The sequence below is a fragment of the Acomys minous genome, assembly GCF_964271855.1.
Source record: "Acomys minous genome assembly, chromosome: 1".
Lineage (NCBI taxonomy): Eukaryota > Metazoa > Chordata > Mammalia > Rodentia > Muridae > Acomys > Acomys minous.
In genome coordinates this window covers 9,294,065-9,315,113 of record NC_140483.1, presented here as the reverse complement: position 1 = coordinate 9,315,113, position 21,049 = coordinate 9,294,065, and the positions used below count along the sequence as shown (strand labels likewise).

Below are 21,049 nucleotides of genomic sequence, written 5' to 3'. Positions count from 1 at the left end.
AACTGCTAGGGTTGTTGAGGTGGGTTTCACAGTGGGGAAGAGAAGAGGGTAGGTATGCCTGTGCTGACTTACTGCTGGTGTTTTGGCTTCTACTGCAAAAGCTAGAAATGCTACTGTTGATTTATACGCCTCTACCGAGAATGTGTGTATGCAGCCAAAATGGTGCCACTGACTGAGGAGACCTAGGGACAGTGAAGTGTTGAGACCTCTGGGTCTTCACATTGCCATGATCCCTTGAGTCATGCAACTCTGTAACTGAGAAGGTTGCCAGTCTGGCAAATGGAGGTGGCTTCCACTCAGAGGTACCTCATAGTCTGGACCCTGATTCCCTCAGGTAGCAGTTACCCCAACTTTTGAAATGAAGCTATTTCTTTATTGTTTGGTTCATGCTGAACTGGAGCACCTGACCCCAGGAGAACTGTGACTCTATCCTCTGGCCCCACTGGAAGGATCCAGTCCACATTCTCTGACTGATGAAGAGAAAGGGATTCAAAGGGCCGGCTTACCAAATGGAGTTGACGAAAATCTGTAAAAGTCTGGATAAAAAGGCTACATTGCAATCACAAAAATATGGAGATTCCACCTCATCTAAGGAAGGATGGCTAATATCAAGAAATGAAAGGACAACACATGCTGGCAAGGATGTAAACACTCCTGGATGGAATGTAAACACTGCACCTCTACAGAAATCAATATGGAGACTCCTCAAGACAGTAAGAATGGAGCTAGCAGTGCTCCAGCCATACCACGCCTGGGTATATGCATGGAGAAAGCTAACTCATTACCAGAGACAACTGTACATCCATGCAACTGCAGTGCTGTGTACAGTAGTCAAGACATGGAGCCACAGTAAGGCCTTGATACATAAGAGGATAAAGAGAATTTGGTGTATTATAAGATATAAAAAGGAATGTTATTATTTTTCAGTACTCAAAAGTGGAGATCACATTTATTACATGCAAAGAAAAATCATCGCATGTTCACTTGTATGAAGAATATAGGTTTATGTGCATACAAATATAAAAGTGGAAGGGGACTATATGAGAGAAAAGAAAGGTCCAGAGGGAAGAAATAGGGAACCAGACAGGAGAATGTAAGGAGAAGAGAGAGAAGTGCCATATCATGTGTTTTCTCATATGCAGCACGTACACACACACACACACACACACACACACACACACACACACACACACACTGAGAGCAGTAGGGACTTTTTGAGGTGAGTAAGTGAACTAATGGGAAGAAGTACAGGAAAGTTCATGAGGAATGGATGCCAGCAAAGTGCAATACATATATGAGAAAACTATGAAAAGACATTATTTTGTATGCGATTTTAAATACTTAAAAGCTCTTCAGGTTTTTATAACAATTTATGTAAGGTACAATGCACAGCTATTGATCTAGATTAATTCTACCCTTAATAAGACTATATCACTCTTTATGGAACTATATTTTATTCATCATTATAATTTGCTAGCAGATCACTTCTCACAAAGATAATCTGGAAACAGATTGGAGCGGGCAAACTGAGTTTTCATAGCTATGTGAAAACCTTCCAGTGTAGGATTCTGCATCACATCATTGGCACCAGTGAAATGGAATCACACACTGAACAAACACTAGAATGGCCAGAATGGAAGAATGATGGGTAAGTGGGTACCAGCTCACACTGCCGAAACATCTGGGCGGTTTCAGGAGATGCTGCAACACATCATCCAGCCTCCCCGGGGTCAGGGTGGATGTTTACACCGCATAATGGCCCTGCTTATGACAGCTACACACAGGAAGTAACCCAAATCTGTGGCAGATGGACAAGCAAATTGCAGTGTGTCGATTCAAAGGCATCCATGCAGCCACAAAATAAACAGCTGACATTCGTCACATGATGACTTTCAAAGACAATTTAGTTGAAGGAAAATAGACAGATATTATATAATGCCATTTGTATAATATGGGGATGCTGGCCGTTTCACCACACTTAATTTTTGTGGGGATGAAATAGGAAAAAAAATTAAATGGAAGACAAATGATCAATACGTGCTCAGGATTCACACTCTCTGCTTGTCAATCTCTTCTGGCAGCTTCGTGAGAATCCACGTCTTCAGTCCTTCCAGCTCAGTTTTGTTCAGCTCATGGTAGATGTTTGGAAGACTGTGAAACGTTGTGCTCACTCCTAGAGATTTCAGTTTTGAGTTTGTCTCCTCGCCCCAAGAGTGAAGAACTAGCTCATCTGCAGTGCCGTGACACTGAAATAGCTCAGGGAGCACGCGGTCACCTTGCCGGTCACCTTGCTGAAGACCCTAGAGGAAGGTTGAGACAGCCCATCAGGCAATCTGTCAGAGAAGAGCACTCCTAGCAGACTACAGCTTCTGTCAGTGCAGGAGGAGGAAGCGGAGGTGTGCAGAGCGAGGGCATGTATGCCAGGGGGCAGGCCTCCATGACGGCTGTGCGGGCGTGTGCCCTGTATGCCAGGGGGCAGGCCTCCATGACGGCTGTGCGGGCGTGTGCCCTGTGGTCATGCCACTGAAAACTCTTCAGGGCCGGTAAAGCGTTTCCTCAAGAAACTGAGTGAAATGCAAAGATAGCAGTCAGAGAGAGGGAGAGGGAGAGGGACAGAACTAAAGGAGAACAGAAGGGAAAAGCGCATTCTCATATTCTGTTCAGTTTTTAGTAATGAAGCTGTAACAGCATCAAGCAGAATCATTGTCAACTTGAACATCACTGGAAGGTATCAGCTTCATAACTGATTTTGGAGTAGCCTCGTAATAATCAAGTCTGACAATAGTCTTCTACATCCTACTTCTGTATAAAGGTTTCATGTAATATTAAACACACCCCTCCTCTGTAACAGTCCTTTCCATGGGGTACTTGCTGAATATAGAGGCCTCCTGGAGTCAACATGACTCATCTGGCCATGAGCTGCAGGGACACTGAATCTAAATCAACTAGGCACCACATTTTACCACTTAGTTACCAACTTTATTTTAGTTTCAATGTGTCTATTTTTCTTGTTACATTTGTTTGTTTGTTTTTAACTCTGGAACTTACCTGGTAAACAGCAGATTCTTTATTCAGAAAACTAGAAAGAGCAAACACTCCTGCCACATCTTGGTGTTCTCTATATGCTAAATGCATCGCCATGCCGCCTCCCATGGAAAATCCCCCTAAGGGAAGGAATACACATGTTTATCAGAAGAAGAGGAATTCGCATACATGGTTACATGGTACCTCAGAATAAAACAGGTCGGTACCAATCTTTCACAAACATCCTAAGGACATCTGAGATGTGAAGGAAATATACTCCTAAAAAGAACTTCAATCTCCTTCTTAGGTACTGTTCTATCACTGACAGAATAATCACAATAAAATAATAATATAATGACACTTATTATAAAAAAGGCATTTAATTGGGGGCTGGCTTACAGTTTCAGTCCATTATCATCGTGGCAGAGAACATGGTGGCAGGCAGGCCCTCTAGGTGCCAGAGAAGTAGCTGAGAGCTCTACTCTGACTTTCAAGCAGAGAGACGGGGACTTGGGATGTGTGTTGGTGGGGGGGGCTGCAGGGGTGTGTGTTGGGGGGGTGCAGGGGAGTGTGCCTGAGCCTGGAGTGGGCATTTGAAACCTCACAGCCCACTTCCAGTAATACACTTCTTCTAACAAACCCACACCTCCTCTGAAAAGGCCACACCTCCTAATCCTGCTAATCCTTCCAAACAGTTCCACTCCCTGGTGACTAAGCATTCAAATATATGAGCCTGTGAGAGTGATTCCTACTCAAACCACCAGTGTTCTTCATGTCATAGAAAAATCCTGCTATGAATAAATAATGCCATGATATCAGTGGTAAAGAGATGCATCATAAAAGGAGCCAGCCTTAGGAGAGAAATCGTATGTATCAAGAAAAGTATCATAGTTCAAAATATAAGTCATAGTATGCATTTACCTGACTTAAACTTCCAGTGTCTACTTAAGTTTGGGTTTTGTTTATAGTAACCCCCACACCACACCTGCAGTTAATAGCCTGTTCCTCTCCTTAGCACTCGCTGTGCCATGGACCACACCAACAGTCATGTTTCTGCTATCTTCCTCATAACAGATGCCTGACTACCTAGCTCTGCATTAGGAAGGATGATTAAAAACATCAGTGAGCTAGGTAAAGCATTTTTGGACTATGGTAATTCTTTGTAAACTGACGAGATATAATAAAAGGAAATCATCTATGGAAGAAAAATCATTTATTCGTGTAACAACTTTAAGTGCTCCAAGGGCTGAGATGACTTAGCCAGCCCTTGGCTTTTTGAGATAGCATTGCTCTATGGCACAGGCTGTCCTGGAACTCCTGTTTCTCCTGCCTCAGTCAGGCTTTATGTGCAGAATACTGTGACAGTTGCTGGACTGAGGCAAATTAAAACACATAGAGGCCCTGCTATTTAGGGGCACAGATGAAAAAACACCCGCATCACAGATTAGTGACAGCAGTCGGGGAAAGAGCAGAGATGGTGATGCCTGTACACATGGCCAGAGCTCAGTGTTCTGTGTGAGCTAACCCTTAGTGAGAGTTGAAGGTTTCTCATTTGTAGTCTATGAGAAATAAATAGCGAAAGTAAACCACACATTTACAGGGTTTAAAATTACACTCTGGTACACAATTTGGTCTCCTAATTTTCAGGCTTCTGCCTTACATCACATAATAAAGACCAATGTTAGCCCTCCTCAGAGAATAAGTGTAAATTTATAACACACCCCCTATGTCCATCAAGAGGCCTGAAACCCGAGGCAACAGGTGGCCTGCTGACAGGTGTGTCCTTAATTTTAGGTAGAAAGTGAAGACTTTCGGGATCCAGGTCACCGTGACAGAGCTTACTGTACTGACTCTCATCCTTTGATATTTATTCAGAGGAGTTCTTTCTCTGGGGAAGGCAGCTGCTATTAATTAGGGATCAGGATATATAAAAGAGGGCTAGCATATTGAAAAGTTTAGTTTCTCCTAAAAGGCACAATTTGTAAACAATAACCATGCATGATAAGAATGATTATCATGCCTGTAATTTTATTACTACAGAAAGAAATGACATGGGCTAACCGGCAGCACTACAGTCTAGTGGTCTAGTGACTAGACCACTGTGGACGAGAGCCACCTATAGGATGATAGACCCGCCACCATCTCTACCTGCAAAGAAAGGTTCGGGAACAGCTTGGTGAAGGAGGAGGCACATATCTCAAGACACTAGGCATAGCTTGCCTTTGTGTGTGAGCCTTCCCTGGACATAGCAGCTGGTGGCGGGAGCTGTGTGTCTGTGCAGTGATGCATTCTCCACACGTCTCCTCTATGCACGGAGACCTTGGCACAGGCACAATCAGCTCCCAGCACTGGAGCATGGGTGTACACAGAGGGAACCTCTGAGCCAGTGTTTCCATAAGACTTTGCTGCATCTCTAGCTTCAGGCCTCTTTCAACTGAAGTCTCAACACAGTAGCTAATGCCATGTGGGTTTGAAGCGAAGTTCTCCTTTTCATTTGCTGAAGATACACTAGTTCTCTCCATGTTGCAAACTCAAGACAAGTTTTCTTCACTCGTCTGAAACTGGCTGAGTGCTTATGACATGTGGAGTGGCGCCTCTGCCCTCCTCTGTATGTACACATTAGCTGGTTCATCTTCAGATGCCCAGCTCGGTTCAGTGCCTGGTATACGATGGCAACTGAATAACCAGGTCTGTGTGACAGAATCCATGTTTGGTGTGTACCCCTATATTGCCAGCACAAAGGAGGAGGTGGAGGTAGGATCAGGAGCTCGAGGTCAACCCAGACTACATGAGGCCCTGTCTCAGAAACAACCAACCAACCCAAAATGTCTGTTAACTTGCTAGTTTAGCAAAGATTCATAAGCTTCCATTAATATTTTCTAACTTAAAAATTTGAACTACAAGGAGGATTAGACCGACAATATGGGAACCTTAGTTCTAGTCTGCCTGTGACATATCCCATCTGAATGTCCGAATAAATTCATTAACATCCAGGACTTAATTTCCAGGAAAACAGAGAGCTAGACAGCCTCACCAGTTTCTATCAGAGTGCTGCACAACACTGTGTGACTGGTCAGCGCTAAAATTTGAATTAAAGGTTGTCGAAGTTTATATTTGTCACAAGCACACAGATCCATTTTTCACTGGGGAGAAAGAATCAATATCTCTCAGAACAGAACTGCATACTTCCTAGACTCTCGTGGGGTGATGCTGCAACTTGTTGCTGTTGTTCCTTATTCATTCATATAAATTGTAAAAGCAAACACACTGCTAGGCATGAGCTATGCATCTCAAAGTATTCTGAGGGGTGTGTGTGTGTGTGAGAGAGAAAGAGACTGGGGGGGGCAAGGGGAAAAGGGAGGGAGAGGGAGAGAGGGAGAGGGGGAGAGGAAGAAAAGAGTGGGATCTGGAGGAAGTGTGAGGCTGGGGAGGAGAGGGAAGGAGGGGAGCCGTGATACTGGCACTGCGATAATTCAAGCCATAGCTAGGGGTTTAACAGTTCCTCTGCAGCAAGGCAATATTCCTTCACAGAAGGGAATAAATCATACTAGAAACTGTTCCTAGCATTTAATTTCTTGCTGGGATTTATTAAGTGGATCTTTATTAAACATAAAACTCAAAAGCCAGACATTGTGCATGCGGCTGCTTCTGCTTCTGACACTTTAACAAGGTCTTCAGTGAAGAGCATAGTGGCTTAGCATTCACCAGAGAAGAAAGATCTCCCTATGCTTAGAACAGGGCTGGGCACAGCAGGAGCTTCATAAATATTCACTGGATAAATGAAGTTAATATAAACTGAAGTTTGAAAAAGATACTTCTGCAAGGAGGCAAATTTATCATCAGGAAATGTCATTTTCTGGCCATTTAATTTGATATGATAATAAAGCTTTGACAAACATGTAATGTTGCGGTGAGGAATGGTGGTGTTCACATGTAACTGAAGCACTTGGGAGAAGGTAAGAGAACTGTGAGGTTGAGGACAACTTGAACACCACCGCATCTCACAAAAGAAAAGGAAATCTGGACTGAGGGCTTAGTATGCTCGGCCTGAACACTCTAATTTGTCTTCTTAAAAATACATGAGACTCACTCCCAGGCCACGAGCAAAATCTCTTCACATGTGTGTAAGGTAAAGCTCTTCTACTATGTGTGTGAGGTAAAGCTCTTCCGCCATGAATTACATGTTTGGAAATCACAGCTGCTATGGTGACCCATTCAACAGGAAGAATTAAGGATTAAATGCAAACATGGTGGTGATTTAAGATGATCTATCTGCTGTGGACTCCAGGGTTACATCACAGCTACATCCAGGCTACAAAGCTGTTCTTTCCTGAGAAACTAAAAAACTTGAATTACATTTTCTCAACATTGTTCATGATCATTTCAAGGATAGCTAGTATGATGGGGAAGCTAAATTTTAAAATGTGTTTAATCTTTAGGTGGCTTAAATTTGAATTTAAAGAGCCACAGTCCCTGGTGTCAGCTATACTTAAACAACAAAGAGCATCTAAGTGTACCAGAGAAAACTTTTCAAAAATCCAACTTAGCTAAAGGAATTTCATTAAAAGATAATCTTGAGGCTAAGATAAAGATCATAAAAAGTAAAAGTATAAATCAAACAAATAAAAAGGCCAAAATATGTTTTAAAGTGATCATAAAACCATAAAACTTTACACATGAAGCACCTTTGACATTTCATTTTTATCAAGTAGGAAATCCAGTGACTCTGTGTAGCTTCGGTGTCCTTTGATGACTAGACTGAGAGAGAAAGAAAGACCCCTCCCCCCAAAAAAAATACCATAAATAGGAGAGAGGGCTCTGGTGAGGGGCAACAGAAGAGAAGAAAAAGAAAAGAGAGAAAAAGAAAGAAGAAAACACATAAAGGTTCCTATAAGCCTTTCACCTTGCTTCTATATATCACAATGGGGAGAACATGTGCATGTTGAAATGCTATTAAGACCTCATTTTAAGTCCCTAACCCATTTACAATCCTGTGAGGCAATCACAGCTCCCACTTGCTGGCTCTGACAACACTGTCACCTCTACCAGGGGACTGTGAAAAGGAACTTTGTATATTTTCCCTCAAAAATGAAAACTGAACACAAAGGACCAGTTATTTGAGTCAATTTTCCATCCAGAAGTCTAAACTCCAGCCCACAATATACCACTCAGTAAGTAAATAGAAAACAGTAAATTCACTGTGGCTAATGGTTATGGTGGGCAGTTATGGTTGCTGGTGAAGTATTTAAAGTAATAAGAGGTAACAATTTAACTTATACTTAAGATTAACAAGCTGAATAAAACATGTTAAGAAATAATAAACTTGGCTTTATGAACTCTTTGTATAAAATAAAAAAAGAAACAATCTATTAAAAATCTATACTGGGAAAATTAACATGTTCTCTCTCAAAGCAAAATCCTAAGGACAAAAATGCAATGTTTGCTATCAAGGGAACAGAATTTTAAGATAATAAACCCCACCACTGTCCCAACTTGCAGTCCCTCTGTCTCATTTACATGGTACTCTGGTACTCTTCAAACTGGAGAAAAGCCTCAAAAGACCTTGGAATAGACAACTCATGGTTACCATGTTTATTTCTGTATTTCCTCTCCTATGAAGCTCACACATTACAAGATTTCTACTCTTTTATGGAAAAGTGTTAGGACAATGGTCCCAATCAAGCCTTTGGAGGCCTGCTTTGTGCTGCTAAAGAATCCTGAGTTGTTTTCTATAGAGAACAATGCCGCCATTCCACATGCTAGCTCCAAGCAAGACATGAGCATTCAGAAGATGGTACTGTAGGCTGCATCTTGTGGATTCCAGATGCCCCTCTAATTTGCTTTTATTTTAAACCTTATTATAATGTTAATATTAATACACTCCCATTCTATAAAGATAAAGTAAAATTTTAAAATGCTCCATAGATAAAACAAATAAAGGAAACGAATCTTGAAATTCTTAGTACCTAGACCTAAATTTAGTAGGTTTTCAAATCTTGTTTGAACAGTTGAACAAACTCTACTTTGCACCCTGCTTTATCTCATGTGGATCCCTAATATGAGAAGTCTTTGCACAGGATTACAAAAGATATGAAAGTTAAGATCTAAATTTAAAATGTGATAAACACTCGCTGAGTGCCTTCCATGTGTAGACAGTAATTTAATGGCTATATAACATGCACTTTTATGCATCACCATAACTGTTTAACTGTGCCATCTACGGTGAGTATATGGGTCACTCATGTGACATAAGTGTGGGCCTACAAGCACTTTCTCCTCCCTACTGCAAAATTTTGATCATACATGCATAGTATCAAACTTCTGGTAAGAGTCGGATTCCTTACATCCTAGATCAAAATTGAACCTAAATTATATCAATATTTTCTCTTAACAAATTATCACCACCTAGTGGCCACCAATGGATTCTGATCATGGTAGAAAGTTCTTGACTAAATTAAGGGGCTTGAGTTCTAGGTTCCCTCTGAGTTACTCATAACCTCTGACTTTCAGTCCATTCACAGGTGGAAGGAAACCAGTCATCTCCTACTTCCCTCACTGCTCAATCGGGAAAGCTGCACAGAGAAGAAAAACTTATGGTCACCTCCCATACAAACGTGACTGACAGATGAGGAGGGCTATGTGCTAAGCATCAGCTAACTGAAGAGTATTCCCGTCATCTCTAGACTTCCCAAGCACAACAGTGCACGCTCGAGTTGCCCACTCTCTATTTTGACTTATTTTCTTAATAAAAACATACAGAATTCCATTAAGTAAATCCAAGGTATGCACTGGCTATAAAATGTGCTTGTATTTTACATATGGCACTCACAGTGGATGTGTAAGAGAGCCAGAAGACAAGGGGATCTCACACTGTTGCATTTCTTCACAGCAGAGGATTTAGGCTGCTTCTATGGGGGACATCTGGTCAACTTTCAAAAAAGTAACTGGAAAGTTAGTAATTGCATGCTTGTGTTTCTTCTAAATCTTATCATAACCTTCATAGACTCATGTGATGTATAAATATGCAAAAAACAAGCAAACTGACCACTACATTACATCCTTCATACACCCAGTGAAGATTCGTGAATGTCTCCAGAGACTACGCTTGCACTGTCTTATGTAGGCTCAGTTTTTTTTTTTTTTTTATCAATCAGTGATTGGGAAAACCACAGCAAAAGCAGACTGAGTACAATGCATCGTGCTTCCTCTGTGAACAGCTACTGTGCAGGCAGCACACACAGAGTGCTGGTACGGCGGCCCAATTGTTCATGTGCAAGTGGTCAAGAATCGCATGAATTTCATGACACTCCACTGTGGAGCTGTTATTTTCTTTGTCAGTCTGGGAACCAGACGGTTAAGGAGGACACCAAACAGATGGACAGGATCACATCTGAAGCTAGAAGAGTGGTCTCGCTGAAGTTAATTGGCTCATGTTACACATTTGAATGATATATTTTTCTTTCTTGTTTTAGATTTTCATAGTATACTATTCTACAAATGTTGTTATACCTTCATTATAAACTTCAGATTTTATAATGTATTATATATATATATGTGTGTGTGCAATTATTCCAGAGACAGTTTTTTCATAAATTACATGAAGCCTTGATAAAGTACTAACTTGATCACAGACTGTCTTATAATTACATATAAATTAATCTTTTAACAAATTTCTCTTGCTGACCCAGAAAATAATAATAAAAATCTAAATTCCAAGTAAACCAAATACTAAATATTAAATACGTTTGAATGTTACAGAGAACAAAAGACAAATATATACATATGTTATAAAAGGGATAAGCTAATACATTTTGTTAGAAAAGCCTTTTGTGCTAAACTTAAAGCAGAATTGAATGGAAAATAGAAAATTAAATGCAAATTAAAATTAGTCACTAATACTTGTTTAAACTTACTTGTGGGGGAAAAACACTCAAGAGGGGGATCCAAGATGGCAGCACCTAAGATACACCTTGTTTGATTAATAGGACAGCAGTGACTTTTCAATAACGTAAGGACTGATCTGATGACCCACAGGTCAGAGGGGTCTAAACTGTTTGCAGTTTTGCCGGAGGCTGGAGCCCACCATGTTCCAAAGTCCCTGGTACCCACAGAAATGGGTACATAGCCTCTGAAGGCTAATGCCACACGCCTGGCTGGCAGGCAGCTCTGGAACCCCCCAGTGTGCAGTGCAAGCCAGGGACTGCAAAATCACCAGCATCTGTGGGTACTAGCACCGAGAAGACATCACAGTCAGGAACACTAGTGGATTGACCTCAGGTCACCCAGAAAAGCCACAGAAAACTCCTGGGTGTCTAAGCAGTCACCGTGTGCCCACTTGAACACCACACGCCTGGCTGGCATTTGGCTCTTGAAGTCCCTGGGGTACAGAGAGAGCCTAGGCCTGAAAGAACACCAGCATCTGTGGGCGCTAGAGCCTAGCAGACACCACAGTTGGGAACGCTAGTGGATATGACCATAGGTTACCCAGCAAATCCTCAGAAAGTTCCAAGGACCAAGCAGGCACTGGACACACACTCCAAGCAGAGACATCAGAATGGGAAGAGGTCAGTGTAAGAACACAATCAACAATCCCCAGGACCATTTGATACCACAAGAAACCAGTAGTCCCACCACCACAGCAAGCCCTGGAGATCCTACCACAGCCAACACACAAGAGAAGGATTTCAAATCTGAGGTTATGAAAGTGATAGAGGCCTTAAAGGAGGAAAATAAATCCCTCAAACTAGAACAAGAATGTACAAAGAAAGAGATAAAAGAACTGAGCAAATCACTTAAAGAAACTATAATTAAATAGGAGAAGGAAATGAATAAAATGTTTTAAGACCTAAACATGGAGACAGAAGCTATGAAGAAAGCACAATCTGAGATAATCCTGGGAATGGAAAACCTAGAGAAAAGGATAGTATCTACAGACACAGGCATCACCAACAGAGTTCAAGAGATTGAAAAAAAAAATATCAGGGATGTGGCTGAAGAAATGGATACAGCAATCAAAGAAAATGTCAAATCTAAAAAGCTCCTGACACAGAAATCTGGGATATTATGAAAAGACCAGCCCTAAGAATCATAAGGATAAGAAGAAAAAGAACCCTCCCAACTACAAGGCCCAGAAAATGTTTTTTTAAAAAAATCATGGAAGAAAACTTCCCTAACCTAAAGAAAGAAATGCCCATAAATATACAAGAAGCCTACAGAATTCCAAATACATTGAATCAGAAAAGAAAATCCTTCTGTCACATAATAATCAAAACACAGAAGAATATTTAAAGCTGCAAGAGAAAAAGGCCAAGTCAATATAAAGGCAAACCTATCAGAATTACCCCTGAGTTCTCAAGAGAGACTATGAAAGCCAGAAGGGCCTGGACAGATGTCATGCAGACACTAAGAGACCACAGATACCAACCCAGACTACTATACCTAGCAAAACTTTCAATCATCATAGATGGAGAAAATAAGGTGTTTCATAACAAAATCAAGTTCAAACAGTACCTAACCACAAATTCAGTTTTACAGAAGAAACTAGAAGGAAAACTCCAACCCAAGGAGGGTAACTTTACACAGGAAAGCAAAGGAAATAAATAACTCCACATCCATAAAAACAAAAGAAAGGAAGCTCCCCCCCACACTCTCTCTCTCTACCACTACCAACATCAAAATAATAGGAACCAATAACCACTGGTCATTAATATCTCCTAACATCAAGGGCCTCAACTCCCCAATGAGGAGACACAAGCTAACAGAATGGATGTGAAAACAGGACCCATTATTCTGTCGCATACAAGAAACACACCTCAGCAATAAAGATAAACATTACCTTAGATTAAAGGGCTGGAAAAAGGTTTTCTAAGCAAACGGAGCCAAGAAACAAGCTGGAGTAGTCATTCTAGTATCTAATAAAATAGACTTACAACCAAAACTAATCAAAAGAGATGGGGAAGGATACCTCATACTCAAAGGAAAAATACACCAAGATGATGTCTCAATTCTGAATATCTGTGCCCCAAATACAGGAGCACCCACATTCATAAACGAAACATTACTAAAGCTTAAATCACACATCGAATCTCACACTTCAATAGTGGGAGACTTCAACATCCCACTCTCACCAATAGATAGATTATCGTGGCAGAAACTAAATGGAGAAACAACAAAACTAATAGACATCATGAATCAAATGGACCTAACTGATATATACAGAACTTTTCACCCAAACATGAAAGAATTCACCTTCTTCTCCGCAACTCATGTAACCCTCTCCAAAATCGACCATATACTTGGTCACAAAGCAAACCTCAACAGATGCAAAAAGATTGAAATAACCATTTGCATCTTATTGAAATAATCCCTTCATCTTATGAGACCACCATGGTTTAAAGCTGGACCTCAATAACAACAGAAACAACAGAAAGCCTACAAACTCATAGAAACTGAACAACTCCCTACTAATGATATCTTGGTAAGGAAGAAAATGAAAAAAGAAATTAAAAACTTCCTAGGCTTCAATGAATCTCCGAACTTATGGGACACAATGAAAGTGGTGTGAAGAGTGAAGTTCATAGCACTGAGTACCTTTATAAAGAAATTGGAGAGATCCCATACTTGCAACTTTAACAACACACCTGAAAGCTCTAGAACAAAAAGAAGCAGGGTGGTGGTAATGCACACCTTTAATCCTCGCACTTGGGAGGCATAGGCAGGTGGATCTCTGTGAATTTGAGGCCAGCCTGGTCTACAAACTGAGTTCAGGACAGCCAGGGCTATACAGAGAGACTATCTTTTGGGGAAAAAAAAGAAGAGGAAGAAGAGGAGGAGGAGGATGAAGAAGACAAAGGAGGAGGAGGAGGAAGAGGGGGAAAAAGAAGAAAGAGAGGAAAAAGAAGGAAGAGGAAAAAGAAGGAGGAATGAGGAGGGAGGGAGGAGGAAGGAGGAGGAGGAGGAGGAAGGAAGGAAGAAGGAGGAGGAGGGAGGAAGGAGGAGGAAGAAGGAGGAAGAAGGAAGAAGGAGGAGGAAGGAGGAGGAAGGAGGAGGAGGGAGGAAGGAGGAGGAAGAAGGAGGAGGAAGAAGGAGGAAGGAGGAAGAGGAGGAGGAGGAGGAGGAGGAGGAGAAGAAGAAGAAGAAGAAAGAAGAAGAAGAAGAAAGAAGAAGAAGAAGAAGAAGAAGAAGAAGAAGAAGAAGAAGAAGAAGAAGAAGAAGAAGCCTCATCAAAGAGGAGTAGATGCTGGAAATCATCAAATTCAGGACTGAAATCAATTAATTAGAAACAAAAAGAACAATTACAAGAATCAACAAAACCAAGAGCTGGTTCTTTGAGAAAATCAGCAAGATAGACAAATCCTTAGCCAAGCTAACTAAAAAGCAAAGGGAGAGTAATCAAATAAACAACATCAGAAATGAAAAGGGAGACATAACAACAGATATTGAGGAAATCCAAAGAATCATTAGGTCACACTACAAAAGCCTATATTCCACAACATTTGAAAACCTAAATGAATGGAGAATTTTCTTGATAGATATTAACTAGCAAAACTGAATCAAGATCAGGTAAACAAATTAAATAGTCCTGTATCTCCTAAGGAAATTGAGGCAGTCATCAAAAGTCTCCCAACCAAAAAAAACCCGAGGGTCTAATTGTTTCAGTGCAGAATTCTACCAGACCTTCAAAGAAGAGTTAACATCAATTCTCCTTAAACTATGCTACAAAATAGAAACAAAGGAACATTACAAAACTCATTCTTTGAGGCCACAGTCACCCTGATACCTAAACCACAGAGACTCTACAAAGAAAGAATTTCAGACCAATTTCTCTTATGAATAGTGATGCAAAAACACTCAACAAAATGCTTGCAAACGGAATCCAAGAACACATCAAAAATATCATTCACCACGACCAAGTAGGTTTCATTCCAGGCATGCAGGGGTGGTTCAATATATAGAAATCAATCAATGTAATCCATCATATAAGTAAACTGAAAGAAAAAACTCACATGATCATCTCCTTAGATGCTGAAAAAGCATTTGAGAAAATCCAACATTCATGTTTAAAGGCTTGGGAAGAGCAGGGATACAAGGTACATACCTCAACATGATAAAAGCAATATACAGCAAGCCTATAGCCAACATCAAACTAAATGTAGAGAAACTTAAATCAATTTCACTGAAATCAGGCAAAGACAAGGCTGTCCACTCTCTCCATAGCTCTTCAATATAGTACTTGAAGTCCTAGCTAGAGCAATAAGACAACTAAAGGAGATCAAGAGGGATAGAAATAGGAAAGGAAGAAGTCAAACTACCACTATTTATGGATGACATGATGATATACATAAATGACCCTAAAAATTCTACCAAGGAACTCCTGTAGCTGATAAACACCTTTATCAAATTGGCTGGAGACAAAATCAAGTAAAACAAAATCAGTAGCCCTGCTATATACAAATGACAAATGGGGTGAGAAAGAACACCCTTCACAATAACCACAAATAATGTACAGTATCTTGGTGTAACTCTAACCAAACAAGTGAAAGACTTAAATGAAAAAAAAAAAAACTTCAAGTCTCTAAAGAAAGAAATTGAAGAAGATATCAGAAGATGGAAAGATCTCCCATGTTCATGGATGAGGGAATCAACATAGTAAAAATGTCCATCTTACCAAAGGCAATTTACAGATTCAATGCATTTCCTATCAAAATACCTACACAATTCCTTACAGACCTAGAAAGATCAATTCTCAACTTCATATGAAAAAACAAAAAACCCAGAATAGCTAAGACAATCCTGTACAATAAAACGTCTTCTGGAGCAATCTCCATCCTGGATCTCAAGCTGTACTATAGAGCAATAGTAATAAAAACAGCATGGTATTGGCATGGAAATAGGCTGGTTGATCAGTGGAATTGAATAGAAGATCCAGAAATAAGCCCACATACCTATGGGCATTTGATTTTTTTATAAAGAAGCCAAATGCATACAATATAAAAAAGACACCATCTTCAACAAATGATGCTGTTCTAACTGGATGGCTACATGTAGAAAAATGCAAATTGATCCATATCTATTGTCCTGCACAAAACTGAAGTCCAAATGGATTAAAGACCTCAACGTAAAACCAGACACATTAAATCTGTTAGAAGAAAAAGTGGGAAGAACCTTGAGCTCATTGGCACAGGAGACAACTTCCTGAACAGAACACCAACAGCTTTAAGATCAACAATTAATAAATAGGGCCTTATGTGACTGAAAAGCTTCTGTAAGGCAAATGACACTGTCAACAGAACCTAAATGACAGCTTACAGACTTGGAAAAGATCTTCACCAGCCCTACATCCAACAAAGGGCTAATATCTAAAATATATAAAGAACTCAAGAAATTAAACACCACCAAGCCAAATATCCCAATTAAAAATGGGGTACAGAGCTAAACAGAAAATTCTCAAGAGAGGAATATCAAACGGCTGAGAAACACATTCCGCATTGCTAGTTATCAGGAAAATGCAAATCAAAACGATTCTGAGATTCCATCTTACACCTGTCAGAATGGCTAAGATCAAAAATTCAAGTGACAGCATCTGCTGGAAAGGATGAGGAGAAAGGGGAACACTCTTCCATTGCTAGTGGGAGTGCAAACTTGTACAACCACTTTGTAAATCAATCTGACGCTATCTCAGAAATTGTGAATAAATTTATCTCAAGATCTAGCCATACCACTCCTGGGCATATACCCTAAAAATGCTCCACCATACAATGAAGACATTTGCTAAACTATGTTCATAGCAGTCTTGTTCATAGTAGCTAGAATCTGGAAACAACCTCGATGTCCTTCACTACCAAAGAATGGATGAAGAAACTATGGTTCATTTACACAATGGAATACTATTTAGCAATAAAAAACAAGGAAATCTTGAAATTTGCAGGCAATGGATACAACTAGAGACAATCATCCTGACTGCGGTAACTCAGGCCTAGAAAGACACATATGGTATATACTCACTCATAAGCAGATATTAGCCATTTAAAACAGGATAACCACATTACAATACAGAGACTGATGTGCCAACCAAGGTGTAGACACTCTGTTCAGATGAAGTAGATAGGCAGCACAGTCTACTTATGGGTCCCACAATGTATGGAGTAGGGACTACTTTTGACAATGTTGGGCCTCCCAACATTGATCACTTCCCCCTGGCAAGGTGGCCTTGCCATCCCACAGAGGAAGAGGACACAGGTAGTACAGATAACACTTGATAGGCTGAGGTCAGATGTTAGGGGAGGAGGGCTCCCCTTTCTGAGGACTAGGGGAGGGAGGGAGAAGGTATGAAGGAGGAAGGGTGGGGTCTGGAGGTGATGGAGGCGGGGCCTACAATCAGGATGTAAGGAATTCAAACTGCAAGACAAGCAGGTAATTTACATTGCTAATCTCACTACATGGGAATAGCTCTGAGACTGGCTGAGACATGAATGTCTATGCACAGACAAGGCTTTGTGTTGGTCACAGAATCCCTGTGACGACTTATTAGATGCCATTCTTTGTATGGCATGAATGAAGATTTGCAAATGTTTTACTTCTGCTCATACAAAGCAGAGAACCAGTCTTAATTGTTCTGTGAATCCTGTACACCTTATATGTTTACAATTTTAGGACTGTATAATGCTTGTGAGAAATTAGATGTTTTCAGAACAAAAGAACTGAACACTGACACTGGTTCAGACCTGACAGGATTCACTCCTCTCAGCATGCTGGACGCTGACATTCTGCATCCTTCATGTTCCAGCAAAAAAGTGCTTCAGTTCCTGTTCCTCATCAAAGCAGGACAGCTTCCAGGACAGTTTTGAAGAAAGCTTCCTATCCCAATTGGTCCAGCATTTCAAACTGTCCCACATGGGACTCCTATTAAGCCTGGAATTTCTCAACATTTAGAAACTGGACCACAAATGCTATTTCTGGATTGTTTTAATCATCTTCCTCAATTTTATTTGGGCCTCTACAAAGGTATTGTTTGCCCCAAATCAACTGGAAGAAACCTTAATAGAACGACACCCCATTTCCCCTAAGGGAGGTTAGGTAGGTTTTTGTTTGCTCTCTTGGGCTACAGATGCTTATTTTCATTGGGAGTTGTTTATAAGTTATTATTGATCTTATGCTGAGAGAAAACGAGGTGGGACTCAGGGATGACTCTCTTTTCCTTTATCTTTCTTTTGTAGGTATGGAGACAGGGGTTGAAAAGAAAGAAGGGGGAATATAGACATATATAGGGATGATAGAACAAAAAGTAGATTTTGAATCTATTCCTCAACTTAAAGCCTTAATTGTTACTCACAAATAAGGTTATTATTAATTCATTGGTTTAGAATTTTGTATATCGATGCAAAGTAAGTTTAATTTTGATACATTGGTATAGAATTCAAATTTAAGATTCTTCTTCACAAACACACACTCTCTCTCTACACACACACACACATACACACACACACACACACACTAATATGAGGTATTGTACCAATATAACTCAATTATAATACAAGGATTACTTCCAATACGTTGAAAGTGGTATTGCAGGCTGTTTAGGATAATTAAGTAATACAAGCTAATTGTTGATCAAATCATGATCATGTCAATTATTACCACAAGAATATATATCTTAGGTTTAACAGCTAGATAGGATTCTATAGATATGTAAGGTAAAATAGATACAGTCTTCAAGAGACTCAAGGACCTATAGATTATGGCATTCAAAGATGTTTTTATTATTGTAAAGACTTCCAAAGACTCTGTAGTCTTATTTTACAACAAATTTTCATCATAATATTTTCCTACTGCTATGACCTCCTTGGGTTCCATTACCTAATACTGACAAATTCAAGGACATGTCTAACTTACAATACATATCTATTATTATTTTATTCTGCGTGTATAGGTGCTTTGCCTACATGTATGCCTATTACCACATGCATGTCTGGTGCCCACGGAGGCCAGAAAAGGACATCCAGTCCCCTGGAGCTGGAGCTGGAGCTGGAGCTACAGATGGTTGTGAGCTGCCAAGTGGGTGCTGGGAATTGAACCCAGGTCCTCTGGAATTGCAGCTGGCACTCTTGGAACCAACGCACCATCTCTCTGATCCATGCCTAGCTCATTAGCCCCTTGGACAGATCATTCCCTAAAGCATAGAATAGTCCTAAGAGGATCTATTAGGAGTCAAGAATAAGCCACATACCTTGTAAGTGCCATTTCCATACCAAACAATTTTAGTATCTGCACTTTATGGACATCACAGCTGTTTACAGTAGGTACAGACTGGTCTAGCCAGGCACATCAGACTTTACTCTTGGACACATCTCTGTCATCACTATCCAACTATACCACTTCAGACTCCTAACTTGACAAAGAGCATCAACAAAATACTTCCCAGCAGGGTAGCTAACTTTGTTTTGGTAGCTCATGTCACAGACCAAAACAATAAGCATGACCTTTTCCACCTCAAATTTACTGTCTGTCTCAACCCCTCCCCCCATACATGGACTGTCACTGTGTAATGGTTACATTTTAACAATGTATACACCTCAATGTCACTGCCATCTTCCTCTGGTCTTCATCTTACATCCCCAAGTGCACATGACCTTTTTTCCTTTAAATTCCTACAACTATAATTCCTCAAATCACCAGTTTGCCCACCAGTCATCTCTTCAGTACAGATTTGCTTAGCATGTACTAGTGCGACGCCTTGTGATGGATGCTCAGGGGGTAGGGAGTGGCATGGGGCATAATATGTGACCATTCCCTTTGTACAGTTGTGGGTCACATGATGCTAGGGTGCTCATCACAGCCCAGTAGGATTAGTTACTTCTTTGAGTAACTTGCAGGAAGAACTGTATGACACAGAGCTTGCATTGTTTATGTTTGTCCCTTTAGTTGTCTGGACTATCTCCTGCCACAATAGTAGGGACTTGGGAAGAATGAGCTGATGACTGAATGGTGCAAACTGTGATTTCTCTCTGCTATTTATAAGGCTGCAGGTTGAGCTGTGTCTTCTACCCCTGTGCTGTTCCCAGGCCTCCCACACTGTTCTTAGCTTTTCTCTACTGAGGTTACACTCAGTGTCAAACACAGACAAGGAAACTGAGGATTAGGAAGGTGGGGATGCTGGGCTAGGTGTCATACCAGTTCTTAACAAACTAAAGTAGAAAGTGAAGGCAGAAAGCAGAATGGACTCCATCCACTGTATTATGGGGCCTTGGTAAGTCACTAAGCAGCTCAGTACCTCAGTGAGCATCAGGGAACTTTGCAGTACTAAGAATGCTCTTTAATCCGGTCTCTAGAAGATTTCTGAGTAAATATTGATGCTATTTAGCATGTGACTGCAATATTTAATTTATATTATAATTCCATCATCAAATACAGGTGTTACAAGGTTGTATGTATAATGTACAACCAAAACGTTCTGTACTGCGACACTCTACACATCTCTTCCTGCATTTGTATATGTCAGAGCAGTCGACATTTTGCTAGTTTATATGTTTGATGAGTTTGCACAAAGAGGTATTCAACACAGAGTTTACATAAAGCTTTAAACACCCTTGGGAACAGGGCTCGTTGTGATATGTTTAACACAAGGTTATCAATGCTTTAGTCTTATGACACCCACTTCAAAGACTCTGTGCTCATGAATTTGACAGCACACCCAGCATATAACCCATTTCAATCATGGTAAGAGTGGTTTAAATTTATATTCATAAGACACAGCTACATGAAGAAAAGTATATTTTAATTGCAATGGACAATCTCAGTTAAACACTAATGTAGAATAATGTTTATCATGTAAAGAAATAGGAAAACATCTAGGGCATGGTGGTACATTCCTATAGCACGGCCCTTGAGAGGCGAACATAGGGAAACTGGGGGTTTGAGGTAGTCTTGGCTCTATGGCAACACCTTGTCTAAAACAAATAAACAAGCCAAAAGAGGGTTATTATTAAAAATGAAAATCAATGAAAGTTTCATGAGCTGTTGTTTATGA

The 21,049-nt window shown here is 40.4% G+C and overlaps 1 protein-coding gene and 1 long non-coding RNA gene across 6 annotated transcripts in view; one reads left to right on the top strand and one right to left on the bottom strand.

Annotated features, from left to right (window-relative positions):
• Positions 1-10,673, top strand: part of LOC311599825 — a 148,056-nt gene extending 137,383 nt beyond the window's left edge. Inside the window, exons 3-4 of the long non-coding RNA XR_014780010.1 lie at positions 9,535-9,805; positions 10,179-10,673. This is a non-coding gene — a long non-coding RNA (uncharacterized lncRNA). The remainder of the gene's footprint in view (positions 1-9,534; positions 9,806-10,178) is intronic.
• The window catches only part of LYPLAL1 (lysophospholipase like 1), a 33,535-nt gene continuing 13,923 nt past the window's right edge, over positions 1,438-21,049 (bottom strand). For all 5 annotated transcript variants that reach the window (XM_084785833.1, XM_084785832.1, XM_084785835.1 and 2 more), the window contains 2 exons: positions 3,049-3,164; positions 1,438-2,300 (listed from right to left, as the gene is read on the bottom strand). In XM_084785833.1, coding sequence (XP_084641959.1) covers positions 2,049-2,300; positions 3,049-3,164 — 368 coding nt within the window. In that variant the 3' untranslated portion in view covers positions 1,438-2,048. The remainder of the gene's footprint in view (positions 2,301-3,048; positions 3,165-21,049) is intronic.